The 20,361-nt window shown below is 47.8% G+C and overlaps 1 protein-coding gene across 1 annotated transcript in view; it reads left to right on the top strand.

The window, feature by feature from the left end:
- Positions 1 to 7,728: 7,728 nt before the first annotated feature.
- Positions 7,729 to 20,361, top strand: part of FER1L5 (fer-1 like family member 5) — a 58,554-nt gene continuing 45,921 nt past the window's right edge. The window contains exons 1-8 of the mRNA XM_070428361.1: positions 7,729 to 7,813; positions 13,797 to 13,849; positions 14,407 to 14,498; positions 15,251 to 15,359; positions 16,478 to 16,532; positions 16,977 to 17,086; positions 19,410 to 19,538; positions 20,186 to 20,248. Of these exons, the coding sequence (XP_070284462.1) occupies positions 7,729 to 7,813; positions 13,797 to 13,849; positions 14,407 to 14,498; positions 15,251 to 15,359; positions 16,478 to 16,532; positions 16,977 to 17,086; positions 19,410 to 19,538; positions 20,186 to 20,248 (696 nt within the window). The remainder of the gene's footprint in view (positions 7,814 to 13,796; positions 13,850 to 14,406; positions 14,499 to 15,250; positions 15,360 to 16,477; positions 16,533 to 16,976; positions 17,087 to 19,409; positions 19,539 to 20,185; positions 20,249 to 20,361) is intronic.

Here is a 20,361-nt window from a genome sequence, read left to right as displayed (position 1 = left end):
TAAAATGCCAAAAGTTAAAGACAAAGAGAGAATCTTAAAGGCAGCAAGAGAAAAAAACTGTTACCTACAAAGGAGTTCCCATAAGGCTGACACCTGATTTCTCATCAGAAATTCTGCAGGCCAGAGGGGATGGCATGAAGTACTCAAGGTAATGAAAAGCAAGTATCTGAGACCAAGATTACTATATCCAGCAAGGCTATCATTCAAAATAGACGGTCAAATAAAGGACTTCCCAGACAAAAAAAGGCTAAAGAAGTTCATCACCACCAAGCCAGCATTACAAGAAATGCTAAAGGGATTGCTGTAAGGGATTGCTGAGAAGAAGAAACAGAGAGAGAAACCTAGCCATACAGAATTAAAATGGCTATAAATAAGTACCTCTTAATAATAACCCTAAATGTAAATAGATTAAATGCTCCAATCAAAAGGTGCAGAGTAGCTGAATGGATATAAAAACATGAACCAACTATATGCTGTCTACAAGAGACCCACCTCAAAACAAAAGACGCATACAGGATGAAAGTGAAGGGATGGGAAAAATTTTTTCATGCAAATAGAAAAGAAAAAAAAGCTGGAGTAGCAATACTCATATTCGACAAAATAGACTTTAAAAGCATCATGCTAAGCAAAATAAGCCAGTCAGAGAGAGATAAATATCATATGATCTCACTCATTTGTGGAATATAATGAATAACATAAACTGATGAACACAAATAGAGTGGGGGGGGGGATATTCTAGAACATAATAGAAGTAATCCTGTTATTTGCAGATTTTTAATATTTCCTACAACTTTTGTGATATCATACTATGTTAGTACAGTTTTGGTAATCCTGTATAATAAAACCCTAATATGCAAATCAACCAAATGGCGGAACTACCGGTCGCTATGACACACACTGACACCAGGAGGCAGACACTCAATGCAGGAGCTGCCCCTGGTGGTCAGTGTGCTCCCACAGGACGAGCGCCGCTCAGCCAGAAGCTGGCGAGTGCAGCAGCGGTGGTGGATGCCTCTCCAGCCTCCATGGCAGCGCTAAGGACCCCCTGGGGATGTCTGACTGCCGGCTGTGGGGACTGGACCTAAGCCAGCAGGTGGACATCCCCTGAAGGATCCCAGACTGAGAGAGGGCCGAGGCTGGGCTGAGGGACCCCGCCCCCCCCACCCCTCCCCCGCCAGTGCACGAATGTCGTGTTTGTTTTTGAAATATTAATGTTTATTGCATGTAATATTATTATATGTAAGATAATTTTTCTTGAATAATTGGTGTTTATTGCATGTAACATTTAAAATCATTTTTCTTGAGGAGACCAAGATGGCGGCGTAGGTAAACACCGAAGACTGCTGCCGCAAACAACCATTTCAAAAATACAACTAAAAGACGGAACGGACATCACCCAGAACCACAGGAAGGCTGGCTGAAGAGAGACTCTACAACTAGAAGGAAAGAGAACAGCAAACCGAGGCTCAGAGGCGGCGCAGTGTGGAAAATACAAAGGTACTGAGGTGCGCGTGAAAGCGGGCTGGTGGCTGAGGGCGCGGTTGTCGTTTTCTGTCGGGAGTGAGTCTCAGACTCTGGGCTCCAGATCCGGGTGAGTCTCTAGGGACCCAGACTCAAACGGGAGAAGCGGGATTATCCGGCATCAGTTGGAACCTGAGGGCAGCTTTCTCTCCGAGGTTTGCAGCGGCTGCCGGGGTTCTGAGAAGCAGAGCCTCTGGGAACGGGACTGAGAGCGGCCATAACTGCTCCCTCCACCCGCCCTGTTGATCCCGCCCCGCCCAAACCCTGCGCACAGCCATTTGCCGATCGCCTCAGGCAAAGGCTGGATTAGCGCCTCCCCAGAAGGCAGACGTTTTCCATACAGCTGATTCCTACAGCCAGTCGGCCTGGTGGTCAAATCCCTCTAGTGTTAACTACAACAATTAAGGCTTGGCTAGAACAAGACTGCGCACAGAGACCACAAGGGGGTGCCCCAAGAAAGCATAAAAGATGCGGAGACAAAAAAAACATGACAGAAATGGAGGATATGGAGCTAAGAATCGCAATTTTGAGGGCTTGCTATAAACTTGTGCAGAGCCTCACGAAAACTAATGAGACCCTCGATGCTACGATAAAGAAATTAGAAAGTAAGCATACACGGACTGAAATAAAGAATATTATACCCAATAGCAGACCAGAGGAGCACAAGAATCAAACCGAAGAAGCAAAAAACACCCAACTGGAAAAGCAAAATGAAAAAAGAATCCGAAAGTGTGAAGATAGTGTAAGGAGCCTCTGGGACAGCTTCAAGCGCACTAATATCAGAATAATAGGGGTGCCAGAAGATGAGAGACAGCAAGATATTGAAAACCTATTTGAAGAAATAATGGCAGAAAACTTCCCCCACCTGGTGAAAGAAATGGACTTACAGGTCCAAGAAGCGAAGAGAACCCCAAACAAAAGGAATCCAAAGAGGACCACACCAAGACACATCATAATTAAAATGCCAAGAGCAAAAGACAAAGAGAGAATCTTAAAAGCAGCAAGAGAAAGAGACTCAATTACCTACAAGGGAATACCCATATGACTGTCAGCTGATTTCTCAACAGACACTTTGCAGGCCAGAAGGGAATGGCAAGAAATATTCAAAGTACTGAATACCAAGAACCTACAACCAAGATTACTTTATCCAGCAAAGCTATCATTCAGAATTGAAGGTCAGATAAAGAGCTTCACAGATAAGGAAAAGCTAAAGGACTTCATCACCACTAAACCAGTACTATACGAAATGCTGAAAGGTTTCCTTTAAGAAGAGGAAGAAGAAAAAGGTAAAGATACAAATTGTGAACAACAAACATGCATCTATCAACAAGTGAATCTAAGAATCAAGTGAATAAATAATCTGATGTACAGAATGAACTGGTGATTACAATGAATCAGGGACATAGAAGGGGAATGGACTGACTATTCTTGGGGGGGGGGGGGGGAAGGGGAATGGGAGATGCGGGAAGAGAATGGACAAAAATCGTACACCTATGGATGAGGACAGTGGGTGGGGAGTGAGGGCGGAGGGTGGGGCGGGAACTGGGAGAAGGGGAGTTATGGGAAAAAAAAGAGGAACAAATGTAATCAGAACAATAAAGATTTACTTTAAAAAAATAAAAATAAAAAATAAAAAAAATAAAATCATTTTTCTTGAGATATTAATGTTTATTGCATGTAACATTATTATATTTAAGATCGTTTTTCTTGAAATAATAAGGTTTATTGCATGTAACATTATTATATTTAAAATAGTTTTTCTTAAAAAAACTGGAAAAAAAGAATAAAGAAAAGAAAAATAAAAGAAACATTTATCCAGAGTGATGTTGAAACGGGATAATAACGGCACTTGGCAAGAACACAAATAGTTACTGTGAGGGACCCTAGAATGTTCCAAAAGAAGAAAGATTTCCTGATGAGGGGGTTGGGGTGATCATGAAGGGAAGCCACCTGAGGCTGGGCTCTGAAGGACCAGGCCATTGCAGAAGGGCTGGAAAGGTTGGTAAGGGCCCATACAGAGATAGCAAATGCGCCAAGTGCAACCCAGCACCATTTCCTTTGGCCTTCACCTTACTATCTTAAATTTTCATTTAATTGCAAACATTTTAAATTTGGGAGATTTCATGTAAAAATCAAGATTTCTGGATTCTCTTGAAAAAAATTGGAGTCTGTGGCAGCACTGGGCCACCTGGTGTGGCAGGCATGGGGTCAGCATATGCCCGCCCTCTGGGCAGCCTCACTGGCCCCTGGGGGCTTTGACTCATCACCCACCGCTACATTCACACACTCACATACCAACCCTGGGCTAGAGTCAAACGCAGATGTCCCTGGGATGGAAAACACAATCAGGGGTCAAGTCCAGTCATTCTGGGGTGATTAGTGGATTGGTTAATTTTGGTCCCCTACCAGGGCAGGAATGAGACTAATGACTTGTAGTGCTGATGGAATAGCGTAGCCCAAAGGAAGAGACACAGTGCTCCAGACAGATGCCTGTGCAATGCACAAGGAATCCTGAGTGTCTAGAGCAGTGATGGCGAACCTTTTGAGCTCGGCGTGTCAGTATCTTGCAAAGCCCTAACTTAACTCTAGTGCCGTGTCACATACAGAAATTTTTTGATATTTGCAACCATAGTAAAACAAAGATTTATATTTTTGATATTTATTTTATATATTTAAATGCCATTTAACAAAGAAAAATCAACCAAAAAAATGAGTTCGCGCGTCACCTCTGACACGCGTGTCATAGGTTCGCCATCACTGGTCTAGAGGAAAGGTGGGGGTGGGAGTGGGGTTAGGCAGTGCAGAGGTTCTATTAGTCATGTCCAGAGAGGTAAAGTATCTTTCCCAAGGTCACACAGCTAGTTAGTATCAAAGGCAGAACTGGTACCAGACAGCATGGCTCCAGAACCTAGGCATTTAATCCCTCACAGCTCCTATGGCAATAAGGAAAAGTACAAGGTAATGAAAGAGAGTGAGAAAGTAATGCAGTCTTGGCTTGGGTGATGGGGAAGATGTCCCTGTGAAGGTGACATTGAAGCTGAAACCAAAAGAGGAGAATGAGTAACAGGGTAGAAGCTGTGAGAAAAGCTCTCCAGGAGCAGAACAGCAAAGACAAAGGCTCTGAGGAACAAAGGAGCTTGATAACAACAACAACAAAAAAGGTGAGGACAGTGTAGCTTGGAAGCAGGGGTCAGCGAGTGGAGGAGTGGCGAGAGACGAAGTTGGAGAGACAGACTTAGACCAGAGCCTGCAGGGCCCTAGATGTTCCAGTAAGAACGGTGGCACCGGCCCCGGCTGGGTAGCTCAGTTAGTTAGAGTGCCGTCCCAATATGACAAGGTTGCAGGTCCCATCCCTGCTCAGGGCCTATACAAGAATCAGCCAATGAATGCATAAATAGGTGGAACAACAAATCAATGTTTCTCTCTCATGCAAATCAATAATTTAAGAAAAAAGAATTTTGGTATGACTGTACACTGTGTGTTAACTTTCCTCTTCGTTTTGTAAGGAGAGCATAAATCCTCAAGGTCAGGGATTCTTTGTGTCCTTCATAGAACATAGCTCAGGATATAGTGGATGTTTCCTGTGTTGGCTGATTAATGATTGATGAATTGGTTGACACCAACGTGAAACATAGTTCAAGATGAAAAATAAATCTTTACTGCTTCACATACACTAAGATAGCTAAAAAATCATCTTCAAAAACAACAAAAAAATGATAGAAAGTATTGGCAAATATGTGGAGAAATTAAAATCCGCATATGGCCCTGGCCAGTGTGGCTCAGTTGGTTGGAGCATTATCCCATGCACCGAAGGATGGCAGGTTTGGTTCCCAGTTGGGGTGCGAGTGGGAGGCAGCCGACCAGTGTTTCTCTCTCTCTCTTTCTCCCCCTTCCTCTGAATAAAAGCAATTTTTAAAAAAAAATTGGGGGGGAGGGGGGCGGAGAATGCCCATACATTTTTTAAAAATCCTCATACGGCCCTAACTGGTTTGACTCAGTGGGTAGAGTGTCGGTCTGCGGACTCAAGGGTCCCAGGTTCGATTCCGGTCAAGGGCATGTACCTGGGTTGCAGGCACATCCCCAGCAGGGAGTGTGCAGGAGGCAGCTGATAGATGTTTCTCTCTCATCAATGTTTCTAACCCTCTATCCCTCTCCCTTCCTCTCTGTAAAAAAATCAATAAAATATATTTTTAAAAAAATCCTCAAATGTTTTTGGTTGGGTTGTAGAATGTACAGCCACTTTGGAAAACAGTTTGGCAATGTTATGCCCAGATTTCAGGATCCCCAAGAAACCACACCAGGGAGCCAGCTGTGTCCAATGCAAAAGCATAAGAGTCTTTATTCAAGCCCGGGCTTGGCTCCCCTACCCTCCTTACTGACGCAGCAGCAAGTGGCAGAGAGAGAGCTAGCCCTGTGGGAAGAGGGGTTTTATAGGGGGTTGGAGTAAGGGGAGGAGAAAGGGCTGTGGACCCTGCCGATTGGCCAGGCACAAGTCGGTGTCTTGTTACACAGGATGTGGTCGTATCTATGGTGCACACTTCCCTTGATTGTCATTGGTTAGTTTAAAGAAGTCCTGGGTGTGGCTAGCAGAGGCTTGGGCTTCCAGGAAGAAGCCTTGCCGAGCACATGGCTGCCCAAAAATGGAGGATCCAGGGTAAGATGGAGGGTGTAGCCCTTACCCTGGGGCAAGATGGAGGGCATAGCCCTCGCCCTTTCAGACAATGCCTCAAAAAGTTAAACATAGAGTTACCATATGACCCAGCAATTCCACTCCTAGGTATGTGCTCAAAATAATTGTAGCCCTGGCCAGGTAGCTCAGCTGGTTAGAGCGTTGTCTGGATATGCAAGGTTATGGTCGCTCTCCAATCAGGGCACATACAAGAAGCAACCAATGAATGCATAAAGAAGTGGAACAACAAATTCTCTCTCTCTCTCTCTCTCTCTCTCTCTCTCTCTCTCTCTCTCTCTCCCCCTGAAACCAATTAAAAATATTTTAAATGACTATATATTGTATGATTCCATGTATATGAAGTGTCCAGATTCAACACATCAATAGAGACAAAAAGTGGATTCATGGTTTCCAGAGAGAAATGAGCAGTGACTGCTAATGGATATGAGGTTTCTTTTCAGGGCGATGAAATTTTCTAGATTTAAATAGTGGTGATAATTGCACAGCCTTGTGAATATACTAAAAGCCTGAATTATATAATTTAAAAGACAGAATTTACAAAAGAAAACAATAAATAAAAGAATTTATGGTATGTGAATTATACCTTAGTAATGCTGCTCTAAAAGAAAAAAAAAAGCTTTATTGTTTTGAGCCAGTTTGTTTGTTTGTTACCTCAGCATTACAGAGTCCATCCTGACTGATACACCCAGCCAGATTATCAATCAAATGCAAGGGCAGAATAAAGACACGTTCAGACCTGCAAAGTCTCAAATGGTTTCATCAACTAATGTGCATTTTTAAATACGCATTAATTTTCACACTAATCACCGACTGGATAAGATGTAACTTATATAACGTTCAAGCAGAAAAAGCCTTCACGTGGAAGACAAGAGCAAATGACACAACTCCGTCCTCAGCCAAGAGGCCTTGAGAGCAGTCAAAATTGCAATGGCATTGAGACTTTTCCTTAACGTTACAAACCCAGAGGGCGTAAGAGCTAATTTCCTTTGTTAAAGAGAGACTCATATCTGAACTTAGGTTTCCTTCAGATGAAAGAAGGCCTAAATGTTTGCTTACACATTAGGCAGGACTTCTCCTAAAACATGATTGAAATAGTCTTTTACTTTCCTATCCCTTTGCTCAGATTGCCTTGCTTCTCTTATTTTCTCATCTAAATTGTAAGACCTTGGCAACGGTTCACTGCAGGTAACTTGCTTGTATAAAGAGAAAACAGTGTCCTTATTTCTGATCTTGAAATCAGAAGGATAGAATAAAAGAATAAAGAAAAGAAAGAGGATGAAAAGTCATATTGTTTTGTTGCTAGGGGCCTAGTCACCTCAAGCCCTGACTTCATCCCCTGATTTCTTCCTCCTCTCATTCCCCTGATTCTTCCCCAGAACCAGGAACTATCCACCTTTGTGACATCACCTCTATTGCTAAGCAACAGACTCAGGGGTCCACTAGCCCCATAAGCCCTGGGAGAAGCTTTGGACAAAGGTGCTCGAAGAAGGAAGCTTCAGAGGAAAGAAGTCGCCAACATGTTGCGTGTTGTAGTGGAGTCGGCCAAGATTAACCCGCCCCTAACCCCCCCACCCAGACCCTGTGTGTCTGTCTACTTCAGAGGTAAGCACCGGGATTCTGGATGGAAGAGAGGTAACCCAAGAGGCAACACGTATTCAATGAAAAAAAAAGGATTATTGGTGCCCTATTATGTGAAAGATGCTCTGTCTGACAGAAAGCTAAGGTGGCCGAACCTGTTTGGCTCAGTGGATAGAGCGTCGGCCTGAGGACTGAAGGGTCCCGGGTTCGATTCCGGTCAAGGGCATGTACCTTGGTTGCGGGCACATCCCCAGTGGGGGGCGTGCAGGAGGCAGCTGATCGATCTCTCTCATCGATGTTTCTAACTCTCTATCCCTCTCCCTTCTTCTCTGTAAAAAAATCAATAAAATATATTTTTTTAAAAAACAAAACAAAACAAAAAAAGAAAGCTAAGGTGGACACCCTCCAGTTCTTTCATAACTTATCATCTTTATTACCATTATTTCTTTTATTCTGACATTTTTACTAGGGCATGGTTATGGGAAAAAGAGAAGATTAATACTTTTCTCAAATTATTGATCCCAAGCTTCTATGAAATAGGGTTATGCCACAAACTCAAGTTTAAAGAAAAAAAAGTACCTGCTTCATAGGATCAACATGAGGATTTTATCTTATTGTTTTTTAAATCATTTTTTATTTTCATTTACAGTTGACATACATTATTGTATTTGTTTCAGGTGTACACCCCAGTGATTAGACATTACATACTTAATAAATGATCATCCTGATAAATCTCACATCCGTCTGACAACATACATAGTTGTTACACTGCTAGGGGCCCAGTGAACGAATCCATGCACCTTGAAAGGAACTGTGGGCCACGAGGCTGCGGTGGGCACAGGGGCGGGTCTTGGCCCATCCTCCGTGCCCCATCCAGCCCCTTTCCTCCCCACCCCCCCACCCCCGGGCCCTGGTCCCCTGCAGCCCCGCTCCCGGCAGGATGGGACTGCTGCGCAGGAGCAAAGAATTTTCAGTAAGCAACAGAGGCTCATCCCAATGACAGCAACTGGTGCCCTGCCTTGGTCTGGTGCCCCCACTCATTTGCCTGCCATGTTCCATGTGCGCCCTCTGGTGGCCAGCGCACGTCATAGCAACCAGTTGTTCGGTTGTTCCACTGTTTGGTCTATTTGCATATTAGGGTTTTATATAGAGAGATTATTGGCTGTATTCCCTATGCTTTAATTCCCATGACTATTCTGTAACAACTAATTTGTATTTCTTAATCCCATCCCCCCCAACACACCTCCCATCTGGCAATTGTCAAAACATTCTCTGTATCTATGATTCTGTTTCTGTTCTGCTTGTTAGTTTATCTTGTTTTTTAGATTCAATTGTTGGTAGGTATGTATTTATTGCCATTTTATTGTTTGTATTTTTTTTTTATCTTCTTCATCCTATAACACAGACCCAGCGCCATCTCTAGGCAAGTTACTGTCCAATAACTGAGCCAGAATGGGTCCAGTGGTTCCTACCAGAATGTTTCTCAGCTCTTCCTTCTCATCATTAGTTTTTAACTCGAGATTATCAAATGGATCTTCTTCACACTCAAAGTGAGCAGGCTTGACATCTGCCTTTGTGTGGGGTGGGTTGAGAACTTTGTTTCGTGGCACTGCTGCTGACCCAAGTCGGGGGAGGAAGCTATTGTGCTGTGAGGTGGCAAGGATGGGGTTAATGGGGGGTGGCATTGTGGCTGTACTGTGAGTGTTGGAGAAACTCATTTTGTTATCGCCCTCTGGGGCCACTCTTAGAATTCACTTTAGCTTCTGCTTCCTCAGCCTTACACCCTGCTTCCCGCTGGGTTTCTTGAATTTTCTTAATATCTTCAGCCCACTCAATGGTTTTCTTGTCCAAGGAGAAGTCATACTATACTTCTCTGACAACCTGCAAACCATCAGGCAGGGAGAAGCCAATAGGTAGACCCACCTTAGCTGCTGTTTTGAATTTGACTTCTATTTGAAATGGGACATCATCAAGGTAACTGAAAGTCCCATGAAGATCCACACCCAACTTCTTAGAAGCCATTTAGACCCTGAATGCTGCTGCTGCCGCCATCCCAGAAGCCAAAAGATGCTGGCGCCACCTACCTCGGTCCTGGCTGACGGCTCTTAGGGAGAGCAAACACCACCACCTTCAACTCTGCCCTCCCACTTCCCGCCCCCCGGCCAGGCCGTCACCTTAGCAGAAGCCAATACCACAGCCACCAGGTTGAAGTCCTACTTCCCTCTCATTGAGCATTCTTATGGCCAGTGTTTTGAACTCTTCATCTAGTAGATTGCTTGCCTCCATTTTAGCTAATTGTTTTTCTGGAGTTTTGTTCCTGTTCTTTCATTTGGGCCATGTTTCTTTGCCTCCTCATTTTGGCAGCCGCCTGTGTTTGTTTTTATGTATTAGGTAGAGCTGCTACATCGCCCAGGCTTGGTAGAGTGGCCTAATGGGGTAGGTGTCTGTTAGGGTCCAGTGGCACAGCCTCCTCAAAGCTGAGTACTTGAGGTCACCCTGCCCCCGTGTGGGTTGTACACCCTCCTCTTGTAGCTGAGCTCTGATTGCTATTGGCATGTCAATGGAAGGTATTTATCCAGGCCGATCAGCTGCAAGGACTGGCTGTGACTACTGACCACCGACTTCCACCGACCTTGCAGAATTAGCTGTGCAGGGTCCACCCTACAGAGCAAGACTTATTTCAGCAGGACTCTGGTGCCCACTGAGTCCACCCCTTGAGTGTCTTGCTTGTGGAAGTGGTTGGTGATGGTGCTTCATTGTGATCTGAAGCTGTCCACTGGGTGAGCTGGCTCTGGGCCCCCAGGATGTGCAGGCCAAGGTCAGCCACTGCCTGTGTCCTGCATGGAGCCACTTGGCATGAGCTACAAAGCAATCTGCAAATGGCTGCCACTTGTGCTGGGCTTGGAGGTACCCAGGGGAGACCAAGCTGGGAACCAAGACTGGCTGCTGCTAGTGCCGGGCCTGGGGCCACTTAGCTAGCAGTACAGGGCTCTCTGAGACCAGATGCTGCTTGTTTTAGAGAATTTAGGAAAATCTGAAGCATGAGCCAAGAAAGGCCATTTGTATGGAAAAGCCACTGGAAATAGCATGAGTGGGCCTGAAAGTTGGGTGGGGTAGGGCCTCAGGGAATCACCAGTGTGTGTGTGTGTAGGGAGACAGTGTAGGGAGACAGTTAACAGGGTTGATGAAGTCTCAGATAGGGCATCTGCCTGCTCTGTGGGGGGAGGGCTCATCAATCAAAAAGGCCTCTGCCAGCACTTCTGTGTGGGAGAAAGTTACCCCTCCAGCTCGCCCCCTGATACCCGACAATTAAGTTCCACCCCACAAGTCTCTGATGCCTTTCAAGCTGCTGCCTGCTACTCCCACCCTACCACTTCTCCCTGCCCCCAGTTCAGAGGAAGTGAGTCAGAGTAAGGCAGTGTATGGGCCCTTTAAGAGGAACGCTATGGGCCCTGACCGGTTTAGCTCAATGGATGGAGCGTCAGCCTTCGGACTCAAGGGTCCCGGGTTCAATTCCAGTCAAGGGCATGTACCTTGGTTGCGGGCACATCCCCAGTGGGGAGTGTGCAGGAGGCAGCTGATCGATGTTTCTCTCTCATCGATGTTTCTGGCTTTCCCTTCCTCTCTGGAGAAAAAAAAAAGAATGCTATGGATTCCAGCAGCCTCTGTCTCACTCAGCTTCAATCCCCACTGGTTTTTACAGTCAGAAGTTATGGGGATTTCTCTTCTCAGCACTGGAACCCTGAGCTGAGGGGCCTGGTGTGGGGCTGGGACCTCTCACTCCTCAGGGGGGAACTCCACAGCCAAGATATTCCTCCATGTTTTTATCTGCTACATTTGGGTGTGGGACCAGCCTGTTCCATGTCTCTGGCCCTTAAGATCAGTCTCGGTGTGGCTTCCTTATATCCTTATCTGTAGGACTTCCATTCAGCTCAATTTCAGGCAGTTCTGAATGATGGTTGTTCTGTAGTTTAGTTGTAATTTTTATGTGGTTGTGGGACAAGGCGAGATTGTGTGTACTGGAAGTCCCAATGTAAGGACTTTAATAGATAATATATGAACAATTCTTTCTACAACTTCGGAAAATTGCTCAAGAATATTAATTACTTTTATAATCAACAAAAATTTATATTTTCATAAATATAATGATTTTTGCTCCTCACAACAAATGCATGAGACAAATAAGGGAAGTTTTATTGTCTCCATTTTTAATAGGTCAGGGAAAAAAGTCCAAGAAAGGTGGGAAGGAGGGGGTTAATGGGTTTATGAGAGAGAATGAAAGAGTTTAAGTATCTATATATATAAAAGGCTAAGCAACCGTTCGACCGGCTCATAGGTATGATGAACACTGACCACCAGGGGGCAGACGCTCAACACAGGAGCTGTTGAGCTGCAGTGACTTGGCAGTGGTGGTTCTCGGGTGACACACTCCAGAGCCAGAGAGGAGGAAGCCAGATTCTGGGGTGCATCACCGGAGAACTGCCCTCTTACCATCCAGGACTCCTTGGGGGATGTCAGAGAGCTGGTTTCAGCCCAATCCCTGCAGGCCAGCCCAGGGACCCCACCTACTAGAGGGACCTCCACTCACTCCACAGATGCCCTTCAAGCTGCAGTGCCACCCCAGGTGCTGCTGGCTAGGGAGGGACCACGGGATGTTAGCTCCAGGGTGTGTCCCACCCATCTCGCCCAGTCCTGCCCTGCCAGCCACCTTCTAATTAATTTCCTTTCCATGTGCACAAATCCGTGCACTGGGCCACTAGTATCTTCATAGCAAAGAGCTGGGGTTAAAAGGGGAAGAAGAAGAAAAAGAAAAATGAACCATCTATTGGTGAAGAGTATGGAAAGGTAGCTACAGGCAAACGAGGTTTTCCAGGGTATGTGGGGAGTGAGAAGACTGGGGCCAAGTACAAAGGACAGTACTTTCTATGAGAGACATGAGTCAAGCATGCAATTCCTTCCATTTATCTCTCTTTCTCTTTCTCTCTCTCTCTTTCTGTCTCTCCTCCCTGGCCCCCTGCCGCCTCCACCTTGAGAAGAATCTCAAAGTAATGTAACAATTTAGAGGTTCTTTGCAGGGCTACAGACTGCTCTTTGTTAAAGATATTTCTGGAGGGGGGGCGGGGTTAGCAGATAAAGAGCTTCTAACCCATTATCAATGTTTTGGGATATCTCTTTGGCTACCCTAGGCCTTGCTCTGAGAATAAATAAACCCTTACATCTCAGTGCCAGAACACAGTAAAAGCTGATTTCTTGCTGTAAGCCCTGTGTGGATGGCGCTGTCAGGCAGCTCTGCTGAGTGGTTTAGAGACCAGCTGCTCGCCTCTGTGGCTGCAAAGTCCCCCTGGCAGCACCCTGCCAGCAGGTCCTGAGTGTGGATTTGGGCAGTGGGGAGAAGGAGAATGGAGAGCCTCATGGGAGATTTTAGGAGCCAGGCCTGGCAGTGGTGAATGTCCCTCCCATGCCCCTTTGGCCAGAACATGGCCCCACCTGGCTGCAAGATGGCTGGGAACTATGTACTCAGGAAGAAACAGAAACAAACACAAAACATTATCTGTCACCAGGGCCGATGTCACTCTTATAAAAAGCGAGAAATTCTGAAACCCCCTGAGGAAGAAGGAATCAGTGCCATTTCACACCTGCCATTGCAGACTTGAAGATTTATCTTTTGTGTGTTTTTTTAACCCTCACCTGAGGACATGCTTTTATTAATTTTATAGAGAAAGGAAGGGAGAGGGGGAGAGAGAGAAACATTGATGTGAGAGTGAAACATCAATTGGTTGCTTCCCACGTGTGCTGGACTAGGGATCCAACCAGCAACCAGATATGTGCCCTGACCGGGAATCAAACCCGTGACTTTTTGGTGTACAGGACAACCCTCCAACCAACTAAGCCACACTGCCCAGGTGACTTGAAGTTTTTTAGAGCTTCCCACCTCTCTTTACCCCACTTGAACCTAGACTTTGAAATATTTCCTGTCACCAATACCAACCCCTTCGTGTCTTTGCAGATGTCAAGAAGAAAACTTCGGAGGGGGAAGGAAATAACCCCACCTGGAACGAAGTAAGACATACCAGGGCAAGCCCCGAGGAGGCAGTGACACCCAGTAGTGAGGGAGAGGACACGGAGCCTCGCCAGCGTTTCCCACGGCTGGGCATCTTGGCCTGGGAGTAGCCCCTCAGCTGACAAGGCTGTGAAGGCCTGAGGGCTGCAGCAGCCACATCTGCCCACCGCTGCTCTGGCCCTTCTTCCCCACTCTGGGGATGGACCGTGGTGTAGTCCTTCCTGTCCAACCTGGCCATCCTGATGTCCCCAGACACCTGAAGCAGAGACAAGGCTCCCTGTGCAGGATCTCGGCTCACTTTCCATCCATCCACGTTCCCACTACCCCTTGGTCCCCAAACCTCTTAACTAACATGCCCACGACACTGCCGTTCAAGCTATGGAGACCCGGGGAGGATGCCCAGCACCTTGGTGAAAGGCAGCAAATGCCATCCTTTGCAGCAATTAGACTCGAGGGAGGGTCCTCAGGTTGAGGGAAACAGTGCCAGCCTGTTGTCCTAGAAGGATGGGAAGGGGAGGGTAGAGAAGGGATGCTGACTTCTCTGTGCCTCCCACAGACCCTAATTTGGCACCTCTGGAACCAACCCATACAGAATGACTCTTTCCTGCAAGTCATCCTTCAGGACTTGTGCTCAGAAAAGAAGGAGAGGTAAGATAGAGAGAGGCACAAGGAGCCTGACTCCCTAACAAAGCTACAGAAGTCTCCTGTCCCTAATCCATAATCCAGTCACAGGGACCAGAACCCACCCCAGCCAGCTACTTCAAAAAGTGTGTGTGTGGTGGGGGGGGGGGGGGGGGGGGGGAGGACGGCGGGGGGGTGCCGGGGAGGGAACTTGTGGAAGGATAGTGAGGCGAGGAGTGAAGATCAACTAGAACTAGGAACCTAGGAGCTCAGGAGCAGTCTGTCGCTTCTGAAGCCATGGGACTCCCAAGTCTCTGCTTCTCTCTGTCTATCCCATCAAGGCCCCATTCAGCTGAGACTGACATCCACTGAGATGGAAGCTATGGTATCCTAGATCAATCTTTCTACAAGAAAGAATCTAATTGGCCTAGTTTCAGTCCGGTGTCCACCCCCAGTCCAATCAGTTGTCCAATCAGCTGTTATTTGGCATAGTTCCCATTCAGGACGAGTGTGGGAGCAGAGCTTCTGGGAAGGGGCTTGGCAGGCAGAGCCAGTAACTAGGGTGCCCAATGCCCAGGGAGCCCCAAAGCCAATTCCCAGAGACTCGAGATCCTGTGTCCTCTGATGGATGCTCCCCAGCACTGTGTTCTTCCTTCAGCCCCTCTATGGAAAACACAGCCTCTAGGAGAGAAACCCATCTCTAGATAACGTCCTGCTTGGGACAGAGGAGGACCCCCTTCCCCTGGCTCAGGCTCCCGTACCTGCTCTTATCTCCCCAGGTTCATTGGCTTGGTCACAATCCTGCTCAAGCCCTTGGTGATAAAACCAAGAAAAGTTCTTTTTGTGAAGGACCTGACCCTCCTCAACCATTCCATGAAGCCCACAGATGTGAGTTGGGTCCCAGGACGGGTGGTTGGAGGATTGGGGACAACCCGAGAAACTGGGCTACTCTGCTCCAGCAGGGGGCCCGGAGACCTCATCTAGAGACTGCTTCCTGCCCTCAGGGGTCCCATCACACTGCCATCTTCTCCCTGACTTCCCTACTCGCCCGCCCACCCATTTAGACTATTTAGGTGATCATCCGCTGGGTGTCTGCGACTGTGCTAGGCCTGGGATACTATAGTGAATGAAACCCACAGTCTAGTGGAGTAGGCACCACTCACAATCACAAGTGCTCCAGCGCAGTGTACAAGAGTGAAGAGAGCTAGGTCACTGAGGTCAAGAGGGGATGAACGATTCTGCTTGGAGGTCATGGAAGGTTTTACAAAGGAGGTGGTTAAGCCATGTGGAAACAGACGAAGACCAACCAGATGAGAACCAGCAAACGCTATGTATTCAGAACTGGCTATAGCATGGGAGTCAGCCAACACACGTGGGTTTGGCAGAGACTCAAAGGCAGGCAGAGGAGAGGGGAAACTCTATAGCAGAGAAAGGGGAGACTCCTGGTGTGTGTGGATGGGAGGTTGTTGGCCTGGGAACGCTGTAAGTGACGTCACTGGAAGCTGGGCATCCTATGTGATTGGTTAGGGTGCACATTTGGCTTTCTCCTATTAGTCCTAAGAGGGGAGTGGGGACAAAAATTAGGGCAGTTGCAGTTATTAATTAATCCTGGCCATTGGGGCTGATCACTATTGTTTGCTTCCTGGATTGTTGCTAGAGCTAGTGGTCTGGCTTCCTGTAAGTGTGATTTATAGCACACTGGCTTTCTGGGCTGGCTACCGTAGATACTGGTTTGGTTTCCTGGGCTGAGTGCTGCAGACTGTGGGGCAGAGTTCTGTTTTCCTATATGCTCTGGCCACTGTCCATGTGCCTATTCCGTTTCTCAGTTTATAACCTCCCTGCACCCCAGACTGCGCAAGGCCGCATGATGTGGCATTGCAATGTGGTCAGCACCACTCCACCCTGGAGAACGGGGCATGAACCACCAGGCTGGGCTGGGTTTCAGGGCTGGGACTTGGCAAGGATTGCATGGTTTGGCGTACAGCTCCCTCGTCTTTGCCTTGTAGTGCACTATCACCCTACATGTGGCCCATATGACCAACCGGGACATTGAGAAGACAGGTATGGCTTGTCTTGGAGCTTCCCCCTGCCTTTCCCCAAGCTATGCCTGGATGGGCATTTGGGGACCTTAAAGACCCAACCCTTGAGGCCTACAAAAGGATTGTGACCAGGTTAGGGTCTAGAGGCTAGATCTCCAGACTCAGCTGAGGCTATCTGTCACCTCAATATGTCCATTTGTCATCTCTAGACATGCATCCTCAATGGGCTGCAGAGAGAGCTAAGGATGACCATTTCCAAGAGCCCCCATGTGTGGAGAGTGGGGCCTGGGGTTACTAAGGATAGGTGGGGGCCCATGGAATGTTCTGGGGCAGATGTGTGTCCCTATCGGGTCTTGGCCATAATTTCAGTCAGGAACTAGTCTTTGGGGATAGAGTAATAAAATGGGGGAAATACCTCATGTCCTGAGCCAGCCCTGAGAGCTCACCCTGGACTGTGTTTCCCCAGGGAATGAAGACCTCCTGGATGTAACTGCACTAGAAGCAGCCAGGCAGAAGCTGATGGTTCCCAGCTACGCTGTGCACAAGGAGCTGTTCGCAAAGCCTCAGCACTTTCAGGTTGAAAGCCCATGTAATTTGCATGACACCTCATGGTGTTCCCAAGTTATCCCCATTCTCCACAAGGTTGTGGCAGAGGGTTGGAGCTTCAGACAGGGCTGCAGGTCCTCAGATTCTCATTGCATCCCTGCTCATCCAGGGACCACTTTGGAGAACTTCTGCACAGAGCTGGAGCTGGAGACAGTCCCAGTGGGGCAATAGGAGCTACTGATGGCTGTGCACCAGCAGGTCCTGGCAGGTGCCAGGAAGACAGAGCAGAAAGCCTTGGCCCTGCCCTGCAGGAGCCCATGGGATTCTTGACAACATAAGGCTAGCCACATCCAAGGTCAAATGAGCTGACTGGGAGAGATTGAAGGGAGTTTGAGTGGATCCGTGGGAAGGTCCATGGGTTCTACTGTGAATTCTGCAACCCCCAACTTCCCTTCTGTCTCAAGCCTGTGACTTAACATTTCTGCCATAGTATTGCCTGCCTCAGCCTGCCACTTGCTCAGGAGGCTGGGAGTCAACCTTGATTACTCTTCTTCCTCACCCCACTCCCTGCGTCCAGCCACTGACCAAGGCCAACCCGACTGCTCCTACTTCTCTGTCGCCACTTCCATTCCTTGGCTTGAGCCATCGCTTCCCTGAGCCAAACACCAGGCTTCCAGCTCTCTCCTGTCCTTCAGTCAAAGTGGTCTTTCAAAGATGTCATTCTCATCCGCCACCCACCTGGTTAAAAATGTCCTTAAGAATAAGTATATCCCAATGTCCCCAGGACAAAAGCCAAACTCCTTACACTGGTTCCCAGGTCCTAGATACACCAGCCTGCCCCTCCAAGCTACCCTGTCCCCTGGCCCTGCCACCCTGTTCTAGCATCCTGGACAGCTCACAGTCCCCATCTCAAGCCTCCCTCTAGCCTCCAGGCCTTTGCATGTGCTGCCTTTGGAATACCTTCCCTCTGCCTGTGGGCCCCATCCTTTTCACCAGGCTAGTTCACCACAGGAGAGAAGAATATCAGTGTGCCTGTCACGCCCCTTCCTATGGCATAGTGATACAGACAAGATGCTGGCATGAGGACTGTTAGCCTGGTTTGGCCCACTCTTGTCTCTGATGCTCAGGTAGCTGCAGATGTGTTAGTCTCCGGAGTTGATGGAGACACAGGAGACCTCATGGAGAATGATTGGACCCACAGCCTGGCCTGGGAGCCCTGTATGCTATTTGCTACCTATAGTCAGATGGCAAGCTCCCGAGACTGTGCCCAGCTCTCCACTGCCATCGCTATTGCCTCTCTCCCCGGCTCAGCCAGCCTGGATCTAATGTGGCTCCAAGTTGCTCCTATCCCCCCTGCTTCTCATTCTAGGCTCAGATGTCACAGTCTCTTTACTGAGTCTTGGTAAAGTACATAAAAGCAGAGATTACACCACAGATTGTAGATTCAACTGCATGAAACTTAAAAATTTTAAATTCCTTAAAAAGATCATAGATAAATAAAAACCAGCCCTGGCCAGTGTGGCTCAGCTGGTTGAGCATTGTCCCATGCACTGGAGTCACCAGTACGATTCCCAGGCAGGGCACATAACCCAGATTGTGGGTTAGATCCCTGGCCTGGGCATGGATGGGAGACAACCAATCAATGTTTCTCTTTTGCATTGATCTCTCTCTCTCTCTCTCTCTCTCTTTTCCTTCCTCCTTCCCTCCCTCTCCATCCTTTCTCTCTCTCTAAAATCAATAAAAATTTATAAAAAAGAAAAATAAATAAGTAAAAATCAACAAACAGAACCCTAGCTGGTTTGGCTCAGTGGATAGAGCATCAGCCTGCAGACCAAAGCGTCCCGGGTTCGATTCCAGTCAAGGGCATGTACCTTGGTTGCAGGCTTCTTCCCGGCCCAGGCCATGATTGGGACACGTGCAGGAGGCAACTAATCAATGTGTTTCTCTCACATCAATGTTTCTCTCTGTCTTTCCCCTTTCTCTTCCTCTCTCCCTAAAAATCAATGGAAAAATATCCTCAGGTGAGGATTAAGAAAAACAACAACAACAACAAACAGAAACATTAGACTTTTTTTATTCTGTAACAAGCCCACACGAGTGGAGAAGAAAAATGAAATCCACACAGGAGGACAAGGACAAAGCAGGGAGGTGACAGTTCCCAGAAGGACACAGAGTCACGGTCATCCCCAGGCGTGGCTCCAAGCCGGCGGGCCCAGCTCCTGCCAGCCCTCTCCCTGTGGGCTGTCCTTCTCGCCACAGCAGAGGTTTCTCATCACAACACTTGGGTCTTTTAGAGAGAATCCCTGTGGGAGAAGGGGAGCCCAACATCAGGGTCTCATTGTGTCCCCGGTAGGTCCAAGTGAAGGTGTTTGAAGCCCGCCAGCTCATGGGCAACAACCTCAAGCCGTTGGTGAAGGTGGTCATTGGAGGCCATCAATACCACACACGTACCAAGATGGGAAACAACCCTTTCTTCAACGAGGTGGGCTGCACGTGCCCTTCAGGGCTGAATGGGGCACTTTGGCCAATTGAGCCAGTCGAGCTGAGCAGTTCCTGCAGGCAGGCAGCCAGCTTGCTCCTTGACTGGAGTGTGTTCATGTGTTCCACACACATTTACTGAGCACCTACAGAGGGTGGAGCACTGTGCTTGGCACTGGGGCCACAGATGGATAAGTTGCAGGAATGATTGATAGAACTGTAGATGAGGGGAGGGAAGCCTGCACAATGCCCTGGGGTCTGTCATGAATGGCACTTGGGAGCCACGGAGGGACTGAAGCAGGAAAGTGACAGAGCCAGGTTTGCATTTGGAAAGGAAGTTCTCACTGCAGCAGGGAGTGGTGGTGGAGGGGACTCACAGGGCAATCTGGAAGGAGACAGAGGCTCCACTCTCCACCCAGGGCGGCTAGCTGGGCCTCCAGCTGCTCACAACAGGTTCTGAGGGAATCCCCCACCCCTGCCCTTTATCCAGGCAGAAAACCCTCCAGGAGCCGGCTGGCCTCTGCCTCCTGATGGGGAGCGTGAGGGCAGTATGCGCTGAGAGTATGAAATGGGCACATGACAGGAAGAAGCCCACCACTCTGAGCCTTTGGGCTCACTGAGAGCTAACTCCATCCCCATCCTGTCCTTCAGATCTTCTTCCAGAATTTCCATGAGATTCCTGCAAAGTTCTTCGATTACACCATCTTAATCCAGGTAAAGAACCAGAAAAGAGGGTCCATTCTCTTGTCCCACCTCAATCCGGGGAAGCACTTCATTCCCCAGCCTCACCCTTAGAGCCAGATCACCTCAGATCAAGGGTCCTCAAA

The sequence above is a fragment of the Myotis yumanensis genome, unplaced genomic scaffold (assembly GCF_028538775.1).
Source record: "Myotis yumanensis isolate MYYU_CA2020_CCGP unplaced genomic scaffold, mMyoYum1.0.hap1 SCAF_11, whole genome shotgun sequence".
Taxonomy (NCBI): domain Eukaryota; kingdom Metazoa; phylum Chordata; class Mammalia; order Chiroptera; family Vespertilionidae; genus Myotis; species Myotis yumanensis.
The sequence above is the reverse complement of the archived record's forward strand: the minus strand, read 5'-3'. Positions and strand labels throughout refer to the sequence as shown.